The sequence below is a fragment of the Salminus brasiliensis genome, chromosome 22 (genome assembly GCF_030463535.1).
Source record: "Salminus brasiliensis chromosome 22, fSalBra1.hap2, whole genome shotgun sequence".
Classification (NCBI taxonomy): domain Eukaryota; kingdom Metazoa; phylum Chordata; class Actinopteri; order Characiformes; family Bryconidae; genus Salminus; species Salminus brasiliensis.
Genome location: NC_132899.1, coordinates 31,781,673 through 31,804,758, shown reverse-complemented (window position 1 = coordinate 31,804,758; position 23,086 = coordinate 31,781,673). Strand labels below are relative to the sequence as shown.

The window sequence follows — 23,086 nt, the reverse complement described above, 5'->3', positions numbered from 1 at the left end:
TGGCAGCAGCATCATGTTGGGGGATGCTGTATAGTGGTGGCAGCATCATGTTGGGGGATGCTGTTCCTCAGTGGGGGCTGAGTGAAGTACGATGGTGGTGGCAGCAGCATCATGTTGGGGGATGCTGTATGGTGACGGCAGCATCATTTTAGGGGATGCTGTTCCTCAGTATGGGGTTAAGTGAAGTGCGATGGTGGTGGCAGCAGCATCATGTTGGGGGAAGCTATTCCTCAGTGGGGGTTGAGTGAAGTATGGTGGTGGTGGCAGCAGCATCATGTTGGGGGATGCTGTATGGTGGTGGCAGCATCATGTTGGGGGAAGCTATTCCTCAGTGGGGGCTGAGTGAAGTATGGTGGTGGTGGCAGCAGCATCATGTTGGGGGATGCTGTTCCTCAGTGGGGGCTGAGTGAAGTACGATGGTGGTGGCAGCAGCATCATGTTGGGGGATGCTGTTCCTCAGTGGGGACTGAGTGAAGTATAGGGGTGGCAGTGGCAGCATCATGTTGGGGGATGCTGTTCCTCAGTGGGGACTGAGTGAAGTATGGGGGTGGTGGTGGTGGTGGCAGCAGGGACTTGGCATCATGGGTTAACAGAATAAAAAGCAAATGTGATATTTTACAATCAAACTTTATTTAGTTCCTCGTTGTTTGAACCTGCGGTGGTGGATTGCACATATTTCTTCATTTATGTATTTAAAAATACAGGTCTTTACGACTTGCTAAATATTTTATATTTCACAGATATCTACAAAACAAGACTTCATTGGTTGAATATCATGTTGGTCAGGAGAATAATGTTTGATTGTGAACATAAAGCTCATGTGCAAACTGCATTACAGACAGGCATCAAGCCCTAAGGTGACATACGGTAACATTATATATACTTCAGGTACGGGAATAGTTTTATGACTTGTATTTTGGAAACAGTCCTCAACCTTCATAAACAACCACAGCTCACTAAGCTCGCTCCACAAATATCACAGATTTACAGTATAGTAAACAATACAGCTCATTTCACAGCAGCAGATCAAAAGCTCCTTCCACGAATGTGTTCAGGTCACCGTCGGCCTGGGTGGAATTGGTTTGGGGACTCCAGGTCCTTGTCTGGGCGGCTGGACAGTGAACATTGTAGGCTGCACTTCATCGTCATCCCAGCTGTCAAAGAGCAAAGCAAAACGAAAGAAGAAAGAGATGAAAGAGCGATTCAGGAGGTGGAAAAAGGAGGTGGAAAAAGGAGGTGGAAGCTTTTATTCAGCATGGAGTTCGTTACCTGGCGTAAACTCCAGGGCCGGCGGCTGGACGCGGTGGCTGAAACGGCTGCAAAGAGAACGCAGTGGTCACCGGAAAGAATCAGTTACCAGAGTTTCTACCAGAAATGCAACACTGTCCCACTGATTGGACAAGACACCAAATCACGACCCCTGGCATTCTGCCTCCTGCCTCCTGATCCAGGTCCAGAGACATTTGTCGATTTTTCAAATTCTTTGATTAAAAAAAAAATCAGGGCTTAGGTGTTTCTATGGTATAGGTGTTGGTTGCTATGGTATATGTGTGTGTGGTAAAATGTCCCAAAACTATTGTAAGGTTGGTTCAAAAGCTCATCCAGTACATTTGGCTCATAGAGCTGTGTGTCCACAAACTTCTGGCCACAAATATGTGGGGTGCTAGAACGTTTGCCCAAAAGCTCACTCAATACTTTTGGCTAGTAGAGCTGCGTTCACAAACTTTTGGCCAAAATGTGGGGTGCTAGAACTATTGGCCAAGAGATGACTGGTCCAAAAGCTCATCTGATAGAACTGTTTTCTGAGACTTTTGCTCAGAATTTGGCTAATAGAGCTGTGTCCACAAACTTTTGGCCTAAAAAAACATAAAGCATAGTTGTACGAATTTTTGTAGCTTAAAAAATGTTTATGGACAAATTTCAGTGCATTTCTATAGGATTTAGAACTTTTAGTAATTAATTCATAATTGGAGCTACGTTCATTAGCTTCGCATTCACAAGCTGCTGCAGGTGTAAGAACGGTCGGCTATCCGGATCTTCACCTGTGGGTTTGTGGGTGGAATCTGGACCGGTGGCTGGGTAGACGTGGCTCTTTGTGCTGTGCTGGTTGGCTGCCCGGTCCTCTGAGCATTCGCTGTGTTGGCTGACCTGTATGACAGTGTTGATAAGGTAGCATTGCCAACTGTTAACAGTCTGCCAACAACCACCTGCTACTGAATCCAGACAATAAATACCATAAAGTATGAGGAAGAACCACGGAGACAAACTGATTCTGAGATGGAGAAACTCTAAGGGTTGGTTTCCCGGACAAGGATTAAGCCTAGTCCTGGACTACTCAACATGCTAAATAAAGAATCCTCATTGAAAGGACAAGGTAGTCCAGGATTAGGCTTTATCCATGACTGGGGAACTGATCCTTTCAGCATTGGGGAAAGACCACTAAGAGGAACCAAGACTCAAATGGAGAAACTCCAGGAAGAACCACTGAGACGAACCAAGACTCAAATGGAGAAACTCCAGGAGGAACCAATAAGAGGAACCAAGACTCAAAAGGAGAAACTCCAGGAAGAACCACTGAGAGGAACCAGGACTGAAAAGGAGTAACTCTTGGAAGAACCATTGAGAGGAACCAGGACTGAAAAGGAGACACTCCAGGAAGAACCACTGAGAGGAACCAGGACTCAAAGTGAGAAACTCTAGAAAGAACCACTGAGAGGAACCAAGTCTTAAAGGGAGAAACTCCAGGAAGAACCACTGAGAGGAACCAAGACTCAAAGGGAGAAACCCAAGGAAGAACCACTGAGAGGAACCAGGACTCAAAGGGAGGAACCCAAGGAAGAACCAGGACTGAAAAGGAGTAACTTTTGGAAGAACCACTGAGAGGAACCAAGACTCAAAGTGAGAGACCCCAGGAAGAACCACTGAGAGGAACCAAGTCTCAAAGGGAGAAACTCCAGGAAGAACCACTGAGAGGAACCAGGACTGAAAAGGAGTAACTCTTGGAAGAACCATTGAGAGGAACCAGGACTGAAAAGGAGACACTCCAGGAAGAACCACTGAGAGGAACCAAGTCTTAAAGGGAGAAACCCAAGGAAGAACCACTGAGAGGAACCAGGACTCAAAGGGAGGAACCCAAGGAAGAACCAGGACTGAAAAGGAGTAACTTTTGGAAGAACCATTGAGAGGAACCAAGACTCAAAGTGAGAGACCCCAGGAAGAACCACTGAGAGGAACCAAGTCTCAAAGGGAGAAACTCCAGGAAGATCCACTGAGAGGAACCAGGACTGAAAAGGAGACACTCCAGGAAGAACCACTGAGAGGACCGTTACCTGTGTCGTTTGGAGCGGGGGCCCTTCAGGCACCTGTCCAGCAAGTCCCGTCTAAACACGTAGAGGAAAACGATGACCAGCACCACCAGGATAGGCACCACCAACAAGAAGAAGATCAACAGGCCATCCCTCAGAGAATAGTCTGTGGACGGAATGCACAAAGACTTTAGACGGGACAGAGACCTGCTGAGTCACATGAAAAATAAATAAATCGTATGGCGTAGATGTTTATCGGTGGAGTGCGTTGGTCCATTCGACTGGTAAACCAGTACAGAGTAGAGCAGGGTGCAACCTAATCCGGGTCAAATGGATCTGCACCGATCAGATAAAGGGAAAAACCTTGATGATCTTCATCTACAGTGACTTTGGTAGTACCTATCAAAACTGCTCCAAGGAAGGACAACCGGTTCATGGAGGCCACACCTCACAACTTACAGGACTTGGAGGATCTGCTGCTAACGTTAGTCTCTGTGCCAGATACCACAGCAGGACACCTTCAGAGGTCCTGTGGTGGTACAAGGGGGACCTATTCAGTATTAGGCAGGTGGTGTTAAGGTTCTGTCTGGTTGGTATACACTGCTTATACGGTCATTCTGACACTCTGCAGTACACCGCAGGAAGTTTAGGGGGCGATGTGATTATAGGAGATGTCGGGGTGTACGTACCTATTTGAGCAGGTCCACTGTCTATGCTGCCTCCTCTCCCTGCTTTGTTGCAATTAGGAGGACCCCAGCCATTGTAGCAGTGGCAGTGACCCTTGTTGTTACACACCTGAAGGAGAACACAGCCATTTACTCGTCTTACAGAGCGAAACACCCCCAGCCTGAGTCAGTTTGCCTTCATGTTACCTAGCGACAGTGCTAACTGTTAGCGAACTACATTATGTGGTAGAAGAATAGATTCTTTTGATGGCTTTTTAAGTAAATACATACATTATTAATTGAATATTGGTCCATTTTATCATATTTTGTGTTGATCAGACGCCTTTCGAAGGCAAGTGATACTTGATACTTGAACTCGCTGCTGGCCGTTAGCATTTAGCTATGTTAGCGTTAGCATGAAATCTTCAGTTAAAACAAGCACCAATAACTCAAATTACTATAAATAAGATATTTCAGCGAACCATTTCTATGGCCAGGCACCGTGATACGCACCCCGTTACCATGGCAGTCCGTCATGGCGTCACAGTTGTGGGACTGTGTCATCACAGATGAATTCGTGCACTGGAAGTCCAAACACACCTGAGGGGCAAGAACATTAGAATTAACAGCTCAGCCTGTAATGATACATAAGTACCGTACATGCATGGGAGACTGTGGTACTTGCATATGGAAGCACAGTAGCACTCAGTCTTGTGCAAAAGTTTGGAGACCTTATAGAGTCAGGAATTTTAGCACGGCTTGCCAAAGGTAGACGTTCTTTGCAGAAGGCCTCTGGTTCTGGTGACGTTTGAGGTACACTTTGGATCATTGTCCTGTCATGCAACCCCTCCTCGTTTCAGCTTCAGCCTTTTAATAGTTAGGAGGCGTCCCTCCACCTGTGCAACACTGCCTACTACTGGTGGCAAGGCCTACTATTTTGTAGCAAGGCCAATCTTACGATTCCCGTGATAATCATAGGTTTGTGCAAGCAATGCTGCACAGTAGAACAGTGCACCACCCTCTCGATTCAGCTAAACCTTTTTGGAGGCTTCGTTTTCAGATGTTTAGACAGTTCCTCAGAGAAGCCCGTGTTTGCTGAGTAATAGCACAAGTTTGGGAAAGAGAATTTATGAAGCCCAGAAATTATATCAGGGTGTCAAAACTTTTGCTCACGCTTACTCACTTTCCCAGCAGCACAGACGGTCCCCGTTTTGACGTAGGCCGGGTCCCGGACGTCCGAGCCCAGCTTGAAGTCGGCGTTCCTGCAGGAGATGGTCCCACCTTCGATGTTCTCTATGCTGATGACCGCTCCGGGCGGCGGGTAGTTGGTGTCAAAGTTTGTGCACTGGATTTTCCCACACATGGAGTTGCTGGGGTGAGTAGACCGAGAGAAGAAGACAAGAACCATGGTGTGAGGGTCTCACGGTCTAGAGAAACTTGCAGGTGGTGACCTGAGGAACCTGAGGTCTGAAGAGTTTAATGGCTCCCAGAACAATAGTTTTTATAGGCCTTTATACCACGCCATCATAAACATTCCATAAAGAAAACACGTGTAGGATCACTGGCGGGTTCTAAGCCCCGGATTAGTGAAGTCAGCCGGACTTACGCCACTGAGCACGGGGCCAGGGATGAGCCAGAATAGCCACAGTTCCCGAAACTGGTGCCTTGCGTGTTGACGTAGCTGAAGCATTTGTCGTCTGCTTTTGTCGCCTCTTCATAGTGAAAAGAAAAAGGAGAACCGTAGAAACGGGGGTTAGGAATAGGAGGAGAGCTCATCACTGTGCTTCAAATAAAACATTCAAACATTCTAGTCTGCAACGCTCCTGAGTGGGCGGGGCTTAGCTGCCAGGAGCCAAGCTTCCAGTTTCCAGTTATTGACTGAATGGGGTGAAGCGCTAGGCTCTTTTCCACTGCGGGACCGAATGGTTACCAAGGTAACCGACCCGTTAGACCGCAGAGTTTGCAAATTAGCATGCTAACTAGCAAAACTAAGCATTGTGAGTATTTTGGATTGTTTATTTTTGCTAATTTTTGCTAACTTTTTTTTTTTTAGCATGCAAAGCAGAACAGACAACACTCGGTAGAGCCGTACTAGAGCCGAAGAGCTGCTGGCACTGGTAGTCCAGCGTCTGGCACCGGCCCTCGAAGCAGTAGGCAGAGCTTCCCGCACAGGTAAGGCCGTCCATGAGGTAGGTGTCCGGAGGGCAGAAACTGGACCCTCCAGGGCAGAACTCGGGCAGGTCACACTCGTTCACCGACTCTCTGCAGGGCGTCCCAGACACCAAGAGCTGGGCCGGGGGGGGCGGGGTTAAATGAGATCGGTTAAAGGGTCCATACAACATACAAGTGGACTTATATATACAATTATAACACCAAAAAGTAATTAGGTTAAATTTATATATAATATATTTATATATGTTTATATATAATATTTATATATATGCAAATGACCCATGTCCTGATTGGCTACCCTGCACAATGCCATGTTCAGAAAACCGTAAATTTGAGAACGGGTAGTTTTTACTGCTTACTTACTCCTGTGTGTGTGTGTGTGTGTGTGTGTGTGTGTGTGTGTGTTTCCTTACCTGGCAGTCTTTGCAGCAGAGTCCAGCAGCACAGGTGGAGCCCCTGGTGAGGGTACATGTAGCTGCATCACAGCATTTATTCGTACAGCTCTGCAACAGATCACACAGGTCAGTAAGACTCCCTGGACTATTCAGCTACTAAGCTAACAATCTGAAAATCACCTGAAGTTTATGAGCTTATTAAGTTATATAATAATTATATAATAATCTTTGGCTATCAACTAGAAGCTACCGGTCTAAGGTTCTTGAAGATCTGACATTACTAATCTGGGATCTTTAAACCTAACTATCTAAAAAAACAACAATCTGGGCTCTAACAACCTGAAAATAGTCATCTAAAGCTAATGATCTGATCTAATCTGATCTAGCAGGAAAAAGCTAACTGCCTAAAAATGACAATCTAAGGCTGAAAACCTGAAGCTAAAGATGATCATCTGACTAAAAATCTGAAAATAGTAATCTGAAGCTAATGACCTGAAAATAATCTGAACAATCTGATCTAATCTAATCTAGCAGGAAAAGCTAACTGTCTAAAAATGCTAATCTAAGGCTAAAAACCTGAAGCTAACGATCCAAAGATGATCATCTATGACTAACAATCTGAAAATAGTCACCTAAAGCTAATGATCTGATCTAATCTAATCTAGCAGGAAAAGCTAACTGTCTGAAAATGCTAATCTAAGGCTCGCTCACCTGTGTGGGTCCGCAGTCACACTCCTCCCCCTGCTCCTGTACTCCGTTTCCACAGCGGGGCACAGTGATGATGTTGTCCTGAGAGGGCTGATTCCTCAGACACACGCCTCCTCCACGCTGGATCAGCTGCTCGAAATCATCCCCGCTGCATGTACTGAACAGGGTGGATCCACTGAACACACACACACACACACACACACACACAATAGAATTACAAAAATAATGGCAGTTTAAATTACTTTACAATGTGAAAACAACAGTTAAATGCCAAGGAATATGGCCTAAAGGTGGCCTAGGGCTGGCCAAGGAATATGGCCTAGAGGTGGCCTAAGGGTGACTTAGGGGTAGCTTAGGGGTGGCCAAGGAATATGGTCTAGGGGTGGACTAGGGGTGGCCTATGGGTAGCCTATGGGTGGCCTATGGGTAGCCTATGGGTAGCATAGGGGGGGCCAAGGAATATGGCCTAGGGGTGGCCAAGGAATATGGCCTAGGGGTGGCCAAGGAATATGGCCTAGGGGTGGTTGGGGATGTCCTTTAAATTGCAAATGTTTGTTTCTGTCCTGTAGACCAAAAAATAAGTGTTCAAAAGTCCAAAGTATCCAGGCATCCAGGCATCAAACTAAATTACAGAAATGATAAATGTGCCAAAAAATGATCAAATGTATATATTTTAATATTATATGTATAGATAATATATAGTAAGTACTGACCTGGCGGTGGAGGCCATGATGCACTTGCCGGAGTTGCAGTTGCAGCGTGAGTCATCGTGATTCATACCCAGATTGTGTCCCATCTCGTGAGCCAGGACCGTGGAAAACGACTGCAGGTTGTTGTTGCTGTACTGCAGAGATACCAGGCAGTCAGAGAACAACGTCATGCACACGTACACCAATCAGCCCTATCGTTAAAACCACCTGCACTGCACCCAAAGCCAAATCATGGACTTTACACAATCTCGAAAGGTGTCCTGCTGTCTGGTGTGGCCTAGGAGTAGCCTAGGGGTGGCCTAGGGGTGGCCTAGGGGTGGCCTTTTGGTAGGTACCGACCACTGCACACCAGGAACACCGGAGTCCCCCACAAGACCTGCCTGATGTTCTGAAGATGTTTGGGCCTTTGGTCACAGTTTGGTTCTTGTCAGTGCCTCAGATTCTTGTTTTCCTGCCTCCAATGCATCATCTTCAAGACCTGACCTGCTGCCTAATATAGCTCCACCCCTCGAGAGATAATTAATGTTATTCACTTCACCCGTCCGTGGTTTTACTGTTATGGCTGAACGAGCGGCGTTCCAGCATCAATAATACAGGACGGGCTCCATTTACTGACCAAATGATGCCATCCCACCATGACTACCAAGGCCCATTGTATGCTACCACATGCCAAATAAGACGCAATGAGGTTTTCCTGACCACATTAATTCCTCCACCACTGTTCGCCGAGCAGACGGTTCCCACGAAGGCCATGCCCAGGACTCCTCCACTGTACGCTCCTGCTCGACCCCTTTAAGAAACAAAACATAAGAAACGATGGATAAGCAAGATTACAGGGCAGTTTCACAGAGGATAGAGTTTCACTAGGACCATATCAAGACAACTGAGGTAACTGCTCAGTGAAGTACACCTACGGGGCTTTTAACTATGTTTTTGTAATTAGTGAGTTTTCCAAGGTTTAATTTTGAATATTATTGATACAAATTAGTAAAATAGTATAGAATCAATAGTATATAGTTACACATTTAGTGATCCTGTTTATTTTTTTTTATATTAGATACTATTTAATGAGAATCAGATATAGATTATAGATGCTTATAAAAATCTTGTTTTTTCATAACTAAACCAAGGTCAATGTGAGGTCAATGTATACATAATGATACATACATACAATCTAAAATATCAACTTATCATAGAAGTTGGTTATATGATACATGGTCCTTATATGCCCACTTATATGACCACATATAAGGACCACATATCATATAACCGTGGTCCAGCGGTGGCTCAGCAGTTCGAGCTCCGGGCTATTGAGGACAGGGTTGTGGGTTCGATTCCCAGGCTCGGCAAGCTGCCGCTGTTGGGCCCTTGAGCAAGACCCTTTACCCTTTCTGCTCCCCGGGCGCTGGAGTTGGCTGCCCACCGCTCTGGGTGTGTGTGTACTCACTGCCCCTAGTTCACTAGTGTGTGTGTTGACTTGAACGGCCTCCCAGTGAATTTAAACACTCCTTAGATCATTTAGGGATGCAGCTCAATACTAAAGAAGCCAACAGTACATTATCTCCATACTCACACAATGAGCTGGGCCATGTCATTCCTGATGCGTGGAACCAGTTCGGTTTTCCTCCAGCTGACAAACCTCCCAAGAACATCTCCTGCGCTGCCCTCCATGTCAAATGGGTTCTTGGTCTCAAAGATTTCCAGACCCACCAGGACTATGCGTATGTTCAGCTGCTGGAAATACTACAACAACACATACAGGCGCAGACCATGAGTACTCCCCTACCAACCACCGCCATTGCTGTGCAGTGTTCAAAGCCCAGAGAGTACTTAATAAAGAGGCCAGTGGGTTAAAAAACACAAGGTAGGAATAGGGGGGTTCAGGCGCACCGTGTCCAGTAGGTTGGCCAGCTGTACCATCTCTTCCCTCACTGCGGTGGTGTTGCCCTTCTGCAGGTTGAACTAAGAAAGCAAAGGAAAAGTTCTGAGAAGCCCGTAAACAATAAACCTGATGGTAAAGTCAGCGTAGGTTTGATACCCACCCTTTGATTGTCCACCACTAACACCAACTCCACAAATCTGGTCAGAGGCAGGTTTCGTTTTCTCTGTAAAGAAAGACTCAAGGGTCAGACGGGCCAGAAACTAACATAGCAAAACGAAGAAAGATCTAAATAAACCTTTTCTGACCCGTAAAAATGAGGTCATGGACAAGGCAGCATCATGAGTGGCGTCTTCACTGTGAGGCGTTCCACAGACGAACGGCTCAGACCGGTTGTCCTTCAGTGGGAACAGGAGGTGTTCGTTGGCTGTGGACTGCAAAACGGGCTCGAGAGCATAACTCTTGTTACCGATGAATATGACCCCCCTAAAGCACATAAGTGTTGAGTTTAATGTCATGTTCGTGTCTCAGAAATGGTGTCTGATTCAAAATGTAATGATTGAGATGTAAATTAAAATGAAGAGCTGAAGATCTGAAGGTTATTACACCAAATGGTTCTGAATATCCTCTGGGGCCCCAATGGAATAAAGCACGGTCACTACAACCAGAGGATCGCTAGTTCCAATCCCGGTCGTGCTGCTAGCCATCGGTAGCTGGGACCCCGAGAGTGCACAAGTGGCCTTGCTCTTTCTAGGGTGGGCACTTTCACTTTTCACCACTTTGCCCTTCACTCCAGTGCAGTGCTGGCTGGCACTGGCGTCTGCTGGCCGGATGCTTGCTGTTCCTCCGAGCGCGGTGACATTGCATCGGGAAAAAGAGGTAATGGCTGACTGGGAATGTGAAGAAGAGAGGCGTGTGTTGACCTTCACCCTCCCAACATCGGGGGCGTTGCATGTGATGGTGGGGAGAATATGAATGGGTGGGTAATTCGCCGTCCAAATTGGGGATACAGTACATGCAGGGTGTTTTATGGCAAAATAAACAGTCCATATTAAACTCAGAAGACACGTATAGATTCACAGGTGAGTTTGGCTAGTAAGTAAAATGGCTTTATTTTTGTATTTTTGTAGCCACGGCGACGACATCTGGTTTTGTTAAAAAAAAAAAAAAAAACCTGTAAGTTCCTTCACAGTAAACATGAGCAACTAGCCACCGCCTCTTTCCAAACTGCTGCCAGCGAGTGTTACCGGACAACCGGTGCACTCGGAGGAAGGTGCATTGACTAGCATCATCATCATCATCATCATCATCAGACACGCCTGCCGGCCAGCATCACACTGTAGTGTCATCTACCCAGCCGGAGAGAAAACAAGGCCAGTACAAGACCATTACTGCTTTATATCCAATGATAAAGGAAGCTTTCTAAAGGACCCATATTACGCTATTACATTTATGCTAAAGTTACAGAAATCGTTGACTAAGGCGATGAGTTAGTGCTTTTTGAACAAGGCAAAACGCGGGTCGGCCAATCGGAACAGAGCTCATTTACATATATCAGTTTTAAAGGTAAGGCAACAGGGATAAAAGAAGGTTGGAAAATGAATGACGACTGTTTCCAAGACATAAACACATACAAACACACAGCAACCGGCAACACTACTGCTATACTGTGGTCCTTCTAGCGTCCAGCTCTTAAACTACAACAGACTTTTTGTTTAAGGGCAAACCATGGACTTCCTTGTTTACACTGGGTACACAAGATTATCCTTTCACAGTTACTGAAGGTCATATTTGGTCTTGCATGCAAATTGTTATGGCATGCAAATCTTTCAGACTGTAATTTTAGAGGGCATGGCAGCTTGGAAGCATTGTTTTCTAGCAGCTAGAGCCTTTCAGTTCTTGTTGTGGGGGCATTTCCGCCCCATTCCTCTTGCAAAAGTTCTTGGGCCATCTTGCTGCACAGCTCTTTTGAGATCTAGCCCCTAAATTTTCAGTGAAGCTGAGGTTGGAGGACTTTTTGAGATGTATTTAGGATTATTATTATTATTATTCTGCTGTAGAAGATGTCCTCTTTTTCTTTGATGTTTGATGTTTGATCTTTACTTCCAGACTTTACTGGTATTTAATCTGATCCATTCAGTCCTCTTAGCAATAAAATGTTTCCCGTGCCACTGGCTGCAGCACATGCCCTGTGCTCAAACAGTTGGAAAGGTGTTCTCGTCATGGATGTTGAGGTGAGGAGGCAGGAAAGTTTTTGCTCTCTTATGACCTCATTTATTATGAAGGTGATATTAGAGTTCTGTTTGAACACTTTCTTAGTCTTTTCTTTGATGTTTGATGTTTGATCTTTACTTCCAGACTTTACTGGTATTTAATCTGAACCATTCTGTCCTCTTCCAGTAAAATGTTTCCTGTGCCACTGGCTGCAGCACATGCCCTGTGCTTAACAGTTGGAAAGGTGTTCTCGTCATGGATGTTGAGGTGAGGAGGCAGGAAAGTTTTTGCTTTCTTATGACCGCTTTCTTAGTCTTCCTGCTCACTTAACTCTTTGACCAGGGTGTCCAGATCTTTTAGGCTAAAAGAAAGAGGTTAATACGTACCTGAGACCATGGCATGTGCTCAGAGCCACCAATGAGTCCTCACGGCCTTCAACACGTCCATGGTAGTGACAGGACGCCTATAAAAGACCAGGTTTAATGGACCTCTGAGACTGTATTATATAAGCAATTCTGGCTCTGGGCAGCTTTCCATATATCTCAATATATCATAATGGCTTATTAATCACACCACAGTTATACTATTCAGAGTAAAAAGTACAAGAAGACCATTATAGCCTAGGACACCACCAGCCTCTCAAACTGCAGCCTAAAACTGCCAGATCCGTCCACACTTCATAAGGCGTACTGGTTTGTTTGAGGTATTTTATTAGCCTGCATGTATCAGCATTAGCAGTTAGCTTTCATGTAGCAACATTCATATGTCAACCTTTCAACAGCCTCCTAATTTAGAGGATTCTGTGAGATTTAGGGGGTTAGCGGTGATTTTCAAAAATGCATATTCCTTATATTATTCTTATATTAGCATGACTCCAAGTACAAACAATATCGATACGTAACATCAAGCTCGTTTAGCCAGTCTACAGCATTTAGAGCCTACTGCTATTGTCAAGAGGCACCTTTAGCCTCAATACCAGCCCTTAAGGATGAGCAACCCTACTAGCACAGCCTTTATGTGTAAGGTTTTATAGATTAAAGGCACGTTGAACAAAAGAAAGGGTGTGGAAACAGGCTTGAACAGTCACTCACAATACGTCTAGCTAGCTCGATCAATCAGGAACGACCGGAATGTCGTCCCATGTAGAAATCACACTGGGCGAATTCCATTTGAAGAGGTACAACCGCCTAAACTACATACCACACATTTCTGAGGTCCTAACAGCAGTAGTATTTAACATCTGCGCTGCATAATGTTTAGGATCGTTACACGTATGAGGAACTGCTAAAGCTAGCATTGTTAGTGAAACCAGTAGCTTTTCTCTCTTATTTAATAATTGCTCATTTTTAAATGTGTGACTTTAATGTTTTAAGCTGTCCTTAGTATTAATGCAACCAACATACATAGAAAAGCCTACAGTGCCTCCCAATACACTCCGACAATGGCTAGCAGGCCATATAGGGACCCCAGGCCTCCCCAAACACTGGATATAGTGAGCAAGGTAAAACAGTCTTACGGGTTTTCCGGTGTGTCTCCTCACCGACTTCTTGTGGACGTCATGAGAGACCACCGCAAAGTCAGGAGACAAAAAGTCTCTGAGGAAAAAAGCACAGAGTAAAATGAATATGAATATGAACTCAGTGCAGTGAGTGCGGTCGCATGATCGACTAATGAAGAGTCTCTTACTTGTTTCTCCTGAGATGTAAGAAGTGGACGATGTTTTCTATCTCAATTGAGTAAGTGATGTGATCAGAGTGATCAGACTGCAGAGAGAAACACAGTACAGATGAGTTCAGACCTCAGTGACCGGCCTACAGAAAGCATCGAAGCAAGAGATAGACGGACAGATGGACAGACAGACAGACAGACAGACAGATAGATAGATAGATAGATAGATAGATAGATAGATAGAGAGACAGATAGATATATAGGCAGACAGATAGATAGATAGATAGGCAGAAAGACAGACAGATAGACAGATAGATAGATAGAGAGAGAGACAGACCAACAGACAGGTAGATAGATAGACAGACAGACAGATATAGTCAAACAGGTAGACAGACAGACAGACGGCTAGCTAGTTAGCTAGCTAGATAGATAGATAGATTGATAGATAGATAGATAGAGAGACAGACCAACAGACAGGTAGATAGATAGACAGAAAGACAGATATAGTCAAACAGGTATATAGACAGACGGCTAGCTAGTTAGATAGATAGATAGATAGATAGATTGATGGACAGACAGACAAGTGGGCGGGCTTGTTGATAAATAGATAAATAATTAATAAATAGATAGACAGATATGCCGACAGACAGGTAGATAGATAGCCAGATAGATAAATAGATAGATATATAGACAGATAGATATATAGGCAAAAGACAGACAGACAGATAGACAGATAGATAGATAGATAGACAGAGAGACAGACCAACAGACAGGTAGATAGATAGACAGACAGACAGATATAGTCAGACAGGTAGATAGACAGACAGACAGACGGCTAGCTAGTTAGCTAGCTAGCTAGATAGATAGATAGATAGATAGATAGAGAGACAGACAGACAAGTGGACGGGCTTGTTGATAAATAGATAGATAGATAGACAGATAGACGGGTGGATATATATATATATATATATATATAGATAGATAGATAGATAGACAGAGAGACAGACCAACAGACAGGTAGATAGATAGACAGAAAGACAGATATAGTCAAACAGGTATATAGACAGACGGCTAGCTAGTTAGATAGATAGATAGATAGATAGATAGATTGATGGACAGACAGACAAGTGGGCGGGCTTGTTGATAAATAGATAAATAATTAATAAATAGATAGACAGATATGCCGACAGACAGGTAGATAGATAGCCAGATAGATAAATAGATAGATATATAGACAGATAGATATATAGGCAAAAGACAGACAGACAGATAGACAGATAGATAGATAGATAGACAGAGAGACAGACCAACAGACAGGTAGATAGATAGACAGACAGACAGATATAGTTAGACAGGTAGATAGACAGACAGACAGACAGACAGACGGCTAGCTAGTTAGCTAGCTAGATAGATAGATAGATAGATAGATAGATAGATAGAGAGACAGACAGACAAGTGGACGGGCTTGTTGATAAATAGATAGATAGATAGACAGATAGACGGGTGGATATATATATATATAGATAGATAGATAAATAGATAGACAGAGAGACAGACCAACAGACAGGTAGACAGACAGACAGACAGACAGATGGTTAGCTAGTTAGCTAGCTAGCTAGATAGCTAGATAGATAGATTGATGGACAGACAGACAAGTGGGCGGGCTTGTTGATAAATAGATAGATAGATAGAGAGACAGCAGATAGATAAATAGATATAGAAAGACAGACAGATAGACAGGTAGATATATGGATAGATAGACGGGTAGGTGGGCTTGGACCTTACTGAACTTTAATGAAACACAATGCATGTAAATGGTCAAACACCCGACTCTCACACACACCTGTCTGTGTGAATTTATGCCATTCTCCTGCCTCTTCCATCTGCCAGACACCAACTGAGGAGTGACGATCTGGTAGCTCGACAGCTTAGACGTCTGCTGGTGGAACAGATCTGTAAACACAACAACATGAAATAAACAAACGACTCCCCAAAACGTCACGGAATAATCAACAGAGTGTTTTTATCAATGTCTATCAAAAACAGCCCCGTGTCATTTCCCTAATCTCCCTAATTACCCCTTACAGTTAACCCCACTGCAGCCGCACGCAAACACTGATGGAACCCCGCAACCATTAGCCTGGTTGTAGAGGCTAAGAGGCCTCCAGTCCAGTGAGGTTCTTGGGTCATCTTGCTGCCCCTGCTTCCCTCTACCAGCAGAGCGTTCCTCAGCTTCATCGGTCCACAGGATGTTTCAGAGGCGGACGCTGGGCTCTGAGTGGTCAGCGGACTTAAGCGCTGCCACTATGACACGGGATTGCTGCCTGCCATCAGCAGCCGGAGCCTGAGAAGGCACAACTCGCCTAATTCTCTCCGGGTGAGTAGACGGCTCTCGCTTTTCTCTCCCCACCTCACTTTAGGGTGAGTGATGCTGGACCGGCGAGGGGGTCTGATGGCCGGTGCATCAGAGCTGGGTACCCGGGTTGTGATAGGGGGAATTCACATGCACTGGGATTGGGTTATTGGCCTTCCAAATTGGGTGGAAAATGGGTTAAAATAAAATTATTTGACAAAAAAATATTATTTAATAAACAAATGAATAAAAAATAATGCTAAATTCTGGTTTATTAATGTACTGTTTATGTGATGTCACAAAAAGCATGTTTGGCATATCCACCTCAGCCTACTCCCTACCAAACCCATTCTTGCCTATTCAAGTTATGAGGAGTGTATCGGCCTTGTACGAGGCACAACACAGGGCAGCCAGTCAGAACAGAGGTCATTCACATCTCTATTGTTATATCAGTCTTAAAGGGACAATGCCTAAAATTCTCAAATACACAACATTTCAATTTAAGGCCTACAGAGAGGCGAGGAGATGGTCATGTGCAAACATGCCGTCGGTTTTTGGCACATAACCCCATACAGACATCATAACCGGGCCATAGGCTAACAAACAGGATGCAAGGGAAAATGTTGCATATGGGCCCTTTAATATCTCAGCTCATACAGGTTACCATTATGCCATTTCAGCAAACGTACCCTGGTCACAACAACATCCCAACACACAAAGCATCTGAAATATGAGCCATTAAAAACAGCCTCGGTGCTCTAGCCCTGAACCTTCTACATCCTGAGCTGTGCTCAGCCTTTACTTCAGCCTCTATCCTTCATCGGACAGTCTTCCTCCCGCCCCCAGAGCCCGTCGCTGGAGCTCAGAGTGTCGGACAGGCCTTACCTTCACCCTCTGCTATGTAAAACAATCCGACTGTGAGGGACAGAAGGAACAGCCGGGCTCCCGTCCTGCTCCTCTCTCGCTCCATTATGTGAGCATGGCGAGGGCCTCCACACCTGTTCATCCAGAGGAACGCGAGCCGCCGGTGTGTGTATGTGATACTGTGTGGATCAGTCCTGCGAGTGAGCTCAGGTGTGATGGGAGGGGCGGAGCAGGACAGGTGGGATGGGCGTTGGGCTGACGTCCAGCCCGGAATACCACAGACTGGTCCGGCAGGACGGGCAGCTAGCTGAACGAACTTCCTGCTGAACTGTGTAGAAAACATATCCCTCTGTCTGTCTGTCTATATCTATCTGTCTGTCTGTATCTACCTGTCTAGCTGTCTGTCTATTTCTGACTATATCTCTCTGTCTGTCCATCAATCTTTCTATCACCAAGCCCACCCACTTGTCTGTCCATCTGTTTGTCTATCTATGCCTGCTTATCTATATATTCAGCTGTCTGTCTGCCTGTACCTATCTGTCTGTCTTTTTATTTATCTATATATTTAGCTGTCTATATCTATCTGTCTGTCTGTTTATTTATCTATATATTCAGCTGTCTGTCTGTCTGTATCTATCTGTCTGTCTGTTTATTTATCTATATATTCAGCTGTCTGTCTGTCTGTATCTATCTGTCTGTCTGTTTATTTATCTATATAGTCAGCTGTCTGTCTGCCTGTACCTATCTGTCTGTCTGTTTATTTATCTATATATTCAGCTGTCTGTCTGTCTATATCTATCTGTCTGTCTGTTTATTTATCTATATATTCAGCTGTCTGTCTGTATCTATCTGTCTGTCTGTTTATCTATCTATATATTCAGCTGTCTGTCTATATCTATCTGTCTGTCTGTGTTTATTTATCTATATATTTAGCTGTCTGTCTATATCTATCTGTCTGTCTGTTTATTTATCTATATATTTAGCTGTCTGTCTGTCTGTACCTATCTGTCTGTCTGTTTATTTATCTATATATTTAGCTGTCTGTCTGTATCTATCTGTCTGTCTGTTTATCTATCTATATATTCAGCTGTCTGTCTATATCTATCTGTCTGTCTGTTTATTTATCTATATATTTAGCTGTCTGTCTATATCTATCTGTCTGTCTGTTTATTTATCTATATATTTAGCTGTCTGTCTGTCTGTCCCTATCTGTCTGTCTGTTTATTTATCTATATATTCAGCTGTCTGTCTGCCTGTACCTATCTGTCTGTCTGTTTATTTATCTATATATTCAGCTGTCTGTCTGTATCTATCTGTCTGTCTGTCTATTTATCTGTATATTTAGCTGTCTGTCTGTTTATTTATCTATATATTCAGCTGTCTGTCTGTATCTATCTGTCTGTCTGTTTATTTATCTATATATTCAGTTGTCTGTCTGCCTGTACCTATCTGTCTGTCTGTTTATTTATCTATATATTCAGCTGTCTGTCTGCCTGTACCTATCTGTCTGTCTGTTTATGTATCTATATATTTAGCTGTCTGTCTGTCTATATCTATCTGTCTGTCTGTTTATTTATCTATATATTCATCTGTCTGTCTGTTTATTTATCTATATATTTAGCTGTCTTTCTGTCTGTATCTATCTGTCTGTCTGTTTATCTATCTATATATTCAGCTGTCTGTCTGCCTGTACCTATCTGTCTGTCTGTTTATTTATCTATATATTTAGCTGTCTGTCTGCCTGTATCTATCTGTCTGTCTATCTATCTATATATTTAGCTGTCTGTATGTCTATATCTATCTGTCTGTCTGTTTATTTATCTCTATATTTAGCTGTCTGTCTGTTTATTTATCTATATATTCAGCTGTCTGTCTGTCTGTATCTATCTGTCTGTCTATTTATCTATATATTTAGCTGTCTGTCTGTCTATATCTATCTGTCTGTCTGTTTATTTATCTATATATTCAGTTGTCTGTCTGCCTGTATCTATCTGTCTGTCTGTTTATCTATATATTCAGCTGTCTGTCTGCCTGCATCTATCTGTCTGTCTATTTATCTATATATTCAGCTGTCTGTCTGCCTGCATCTATCTGTCTGTCTATTTATCTATATATTCAGCTGTCTGTCTGCCTGTACCTATCTGTCTGTCTGTTTATTTATCTATATATTCAGCTTTCTGTCTGCCTGTATCTATCTGTCTGTCTGTTTATCTATCTATATAGTCAGCTGTCTGTCTGCCTGTACCTATCTGTCTGTCTGTTTATCTATCTATATATTTAGCTGTCTGTCTGTCTATATCTATCTGTCTGTCTGTTTATCTATCTATATATTCAGCTGTCTGTCTGCCTGTACCTATCTGTCTGCCTGTTTATTTATCTATATATTCAGCTGTCTGTCTGCCTGTATCTATCTGTCTGTCTGTTTATCTATCTATATAGTCAGCTGTCTGTCTGCCTGTACCTATCTGTCTGTCTGTTTATCTATCTATATATTTAGCTGTCTGTCTGTCTATATCTATCTGTCTGTCTGTTTATCTATCTATATATTCAGCTGTCTGTCTGCCTGTACCTATCTGTCTGCCTGTTTATTTATCTATATATTTAGCTGTCTGTCTATATCTATCTGTCTGTCTGTTTATCTATCTATATATTCAGCTGTCTGTCTGCCTGTACCTATCTGTCTGTCTGTTTATTTATCTATATATTTAGCTGTCTGTCTGTCTATATCTATCTGTCTGTCTGTTTATTTATCTATATATTCAGCTGTCTGTCTGCCTGCATCTATCTGTCTGTCTGTTTATTTATCTATATATTTAGCTGTCTGTCTGTCTATATCTATCTGTCTGTCTGTTTATTTATCTATATATTTAGCTGTCTGTCTGTCTATATCTATCTGTCTGTCTGTTTATTTATCTATATATTCAGCTGTCTGTCTGCCTGCATCTATCTGTCTGTCTGTTTATTTATCTATATATTTAGCTGTCTGTCTGTCTGTACCTATCTGTCTGTCTGTTTATTTATCTATATATTTAGCTGTCTGTCTGTCTATATCTATCTGTCTATTTATCTATATATTCAGCAGTCTGTCTGCCTGTACCTATCTGTCTGTTTATTTATCTATATATTCAGCTGTCTGTCTTCCTGTATCTATCTGTCTGTCTGCCTGTATCTATCTGCCTGTCTGTTTATCTATCTATATATTCAGCTGTCTGTCTATATCTATCTGTCTGTCTGTTTATTTATCTATATATTTAGCTGTCTGTCTGTATCTATCTGTCTGTCTGTTTATCTATCTATATATTCAGCTGTCTGTCTATATCTATCTGTCTGTCTGTTTATTTATCTATATATTTAGCTGTCTGTCTGTCTATATCTATCTGTCTATTTATCTATATATTCAGCAGTCTGTCTGCCTGTACCTATCTGTCTGTTTATTTATCTATATATTTAGCTGTCTGTCTGTCTATATCTATCTGTCTGTCTGTTTATTTATCTATATATTTAGCTGTCTGTCTGTCTATATCTATCTGTCTGTCTGTTTATTTATCTATATATTCAGCTGTCTGTCTGTATCTATCTGTCTGTCTGTTTATTTATCTATATATTTAGCTGTCTGTCTGTCTATATCTATCTGTCTATTTATCTATATATTCAGCAGTCTGTCTGCCTGTACCTATCTGTCTGTTTATTTATCTATATATTTAGCTGTCTGTCTGTCTATATCTATCTGTCTGTCTGTTTATTTATCTATATATTTAGCTGTCTGTCTGTCTATATCTATCTGTCTGTCTGTTTATTTATCTATATATTCAGCTGTCTGTCTGCCTGCATCTATCTGTCTGTCTGTTTATTTATCTATATATTTAGCTGTCTGTCTGTCTGTACCTATCTGTCTGTCTGTTTATTTATCTATATATTTAGCTGTCTGTCTGTCTATATCTATCTGTCTATTTATCTATATATTCAGCAGTCTGTCTGCCTGTACCTATCTGTCTGTTTATTTATCTATATATTCAGCTGTCTGTCTGCCTGTATCTATCTGTCTGTCTGCCTGTATCTATCTGCCTGTCTGTTTATTTATCTATATATTTAGCTGTCTGTCTGTCTATATCTGTCTGTTTATTTATCTATATATTTAGCTGTCTGTCTATATCTATCTGTCTGTCTGTTTATTTATCTATATATTTAGCTGTCTGTCTATCTATCTATCTATCCATCTATCTGTCTGTCTATCTATCTATCTATCCATTTATCTATCTGTATGTTTAGCTGCCTGTCTGTCTGTCTATATCTATATGTCTGTCTATCTATCCGTCTGTCTGTCTGTATCTAGCCTATCCATCCACTTCTGCTGTCTGTTATCTAGTTCAGGTGTTCTAGATCCCAACCTATAGAGGAACCTTCCTCAAAGCCTCTTAATATATTCCTCCCCTGTTTTAAATGAGGGGTTAACCAGAACCCCTACAGCTACTTTAAGCAGGGTATATGACGCAGTAAGTGACCTTCGCTGATCTCCAAATCAAGCCCCGCTTTAATGTACCGGGAGGGAACCCTGCGGTGAGCTGGAGATCAGCAGAGTGGATTACTGACAGACCACGGAAAAATACTTAAAAAATACTGTTATTTAATTCTTTTAAACATTTCCTAAATGAGTTTGAATGAAAATGCAGTTGGATTGGTTTTGTTTATTTATTATTTTATTTTTATTTGTTACCGTGAATCCGATTCATCTTGAATTTAGGAGGTGTGAATTTGATGGTTTTAAACGTAGACTCGCACAGTAATCTGAAGCGACTATTATTATTATTATTATTATTATTATTATTATTATTATTGCCTTTTAAGCAGGCGCCCCGCATGTCCTTCCATGGATGGGTCCTAGGGGCGCGGCAGTCGCAGGGTGATGCGTCAGAGACAGCAGCTCGGTGAGTGGAGTGAGATTTCTTTATTATTATTATTATTTAATTATTTTTAATATTTTTAATTTAATTCCGTAAAACTTTTAGAGCAGAAATGTGGAGCAGCGCTCCTGTCTCCGGGGTGAGGCCTCTGTGGGTCTGCCTGCGGGGTTATGAGCTTCGGTCTGAGAGAGAGGTCCGGCGCTGCAGCTTCACTGTCAACACTGATATTACTTTATTATTATTATTAATAATATTAATATTAGTATTATTATTACTGTAATTGTAATGTTAATATTCACCACAGCGCTCTGCTCACTCAGACACGCACGGGAACGCATTAGACTCGTATCTCCCTGAGTAAGCACAGCGCTGCTGGAAGGGTCGATTCAAATTTGCCTAAAATATGAATATTATTTTATTTATTTACCATCGAATGAAGCCCAGAATATCATTTAGGCTGTCTGTCTGTCTGTCTGTCTGCTGTTCAGTCGAATCGCGTTATCCGGTGAGTAACACAACCCGTATTGGTCGGCGCTGTGTGGTTTCGCTGATCTCCAAATCATTCACCGCTTGACTCCACATACAAGGCAACGCTGCGCATGAGCTGCAGATCTACACTTTTCACATCTGACGCAGCAGCGTTTAAATAATTAGCGATTTTTTAAAAAAAACGTGAAAAAGGGCAGATTTGGGGTTTGAGAACTGGAGTTCTGCATTTCTTTGACTTTCTAAATCGTTTAACGTGGCTTAAAATACTAAAACAACAGTTTTGGAGCACCGAGGTTCTCCCTATTAGCTATCTGCTGCTGATCAGCTGACCACATCTTGTCCCTATGACATTAAATATTAATTATTATAAAAAGTGTAATAATTTGGTCCGTTTAGAAGTATAGAGGACTCATGTTGGTTGTAAGATTTGGATAAGACCCCAGAATTTGATGCCCACCACGATCATTGATTGGATCAGGGGGGATTAAGGATGGTCCGGATCTGGGTTGCACACTTGCAGACGGTGCCTAGATGGTGCCTAGACTTGCAGAGTGGGCCTATTTGGGTCTCCATGACCTGTACAAACCCACTTAGAGCCCTTTCCCACCTGGATCCCACCTAGCCCACGTTCCACCCATGTGATCCCCTATATAAGCAGGTTGGCTGGGATGCTCCCACCACCATGCTTAACATTTGGATGCATTGACAAGATATGTAGGTGAAAAAAAGAAGAGGATATTGACGTGTGTGTGTGTGTGTGTGT

At 42.8% G+C, this 23,086-nt stretch overlaps 2 protein-coding genes across 4 annotated transcripts in view; one reads left to right on the top strand and one right to left on the bottom strand.

Moving 5' to 3' along the window:
• Positions 1-611: 611 nt before the first annotated feature.
• Positions 612-17,131, bottom strand: adam9b (ADAM metallopeptidase domain 9b). The gene is made up of 22 exons (XM_072666945.1): positions 16,955-17,131; positions 15,560-15,669; positions 13,735-13,811; positions 13,565-13,643; positions 12,435-12,511; positions 10,143-10,320; positions 9,998-10,060; positions 9,846-9,917; positions 9,529-9,698; positions 8,655-8,745; positions 7,959-8,089; positions 7,249-7,420; positions 6,556-6,645; positions 6,063-6,258; positions 5,577-5,682; positions 5,154-5,340; positions 4,484-4,570; positions 3,995-4,100; positions 3,330-3,471; positions 2,043-2,148; positions 1,270-1,316; positions 612-1,154 (listed from the first exon to the last, which is right to left on the bottom strand). Exons 1-22 carry the CDS (start codon positions 17,073-17,075, stop codon positions 1,052-1,054), a joined length of 2,511 nt encoding a protein of 836 aa, XP_072523046.1. The 5' UTR covers positions 17,076-17,131; the 3' UTR covers positions 612-1,051.
• c22h10orf88 (chromosome 22 C10orf88 homolog) overlaps positions 16,070-23,086 on the top strand; it is a 13,290-nt gene continuing 6,273 nt past the window's right edge. Inside the window, exons 1-2 of one of the 3 annotated variants that reach the window (XM_072666946.1) lie at positions 16,070-16,093; positions 21,782-21,858. In XM_072666946.1, coding sequence (XP_072523047.1) covers positions 21,791-21,858 — 68 coding nt within the window. In that variant the 5' untranslated portion in view covers positions 16,070-16,093; positions 21,782-21,790. Of the gene's footprint in view, positions 16,094-21,772; positions 21,859-22,009; positions 22,340-23,086 lie in introns of those variants that run through there. The other 2 variants (XM_072666947.1, XM_072666948.1) reach the window with 2 other exon arrangements.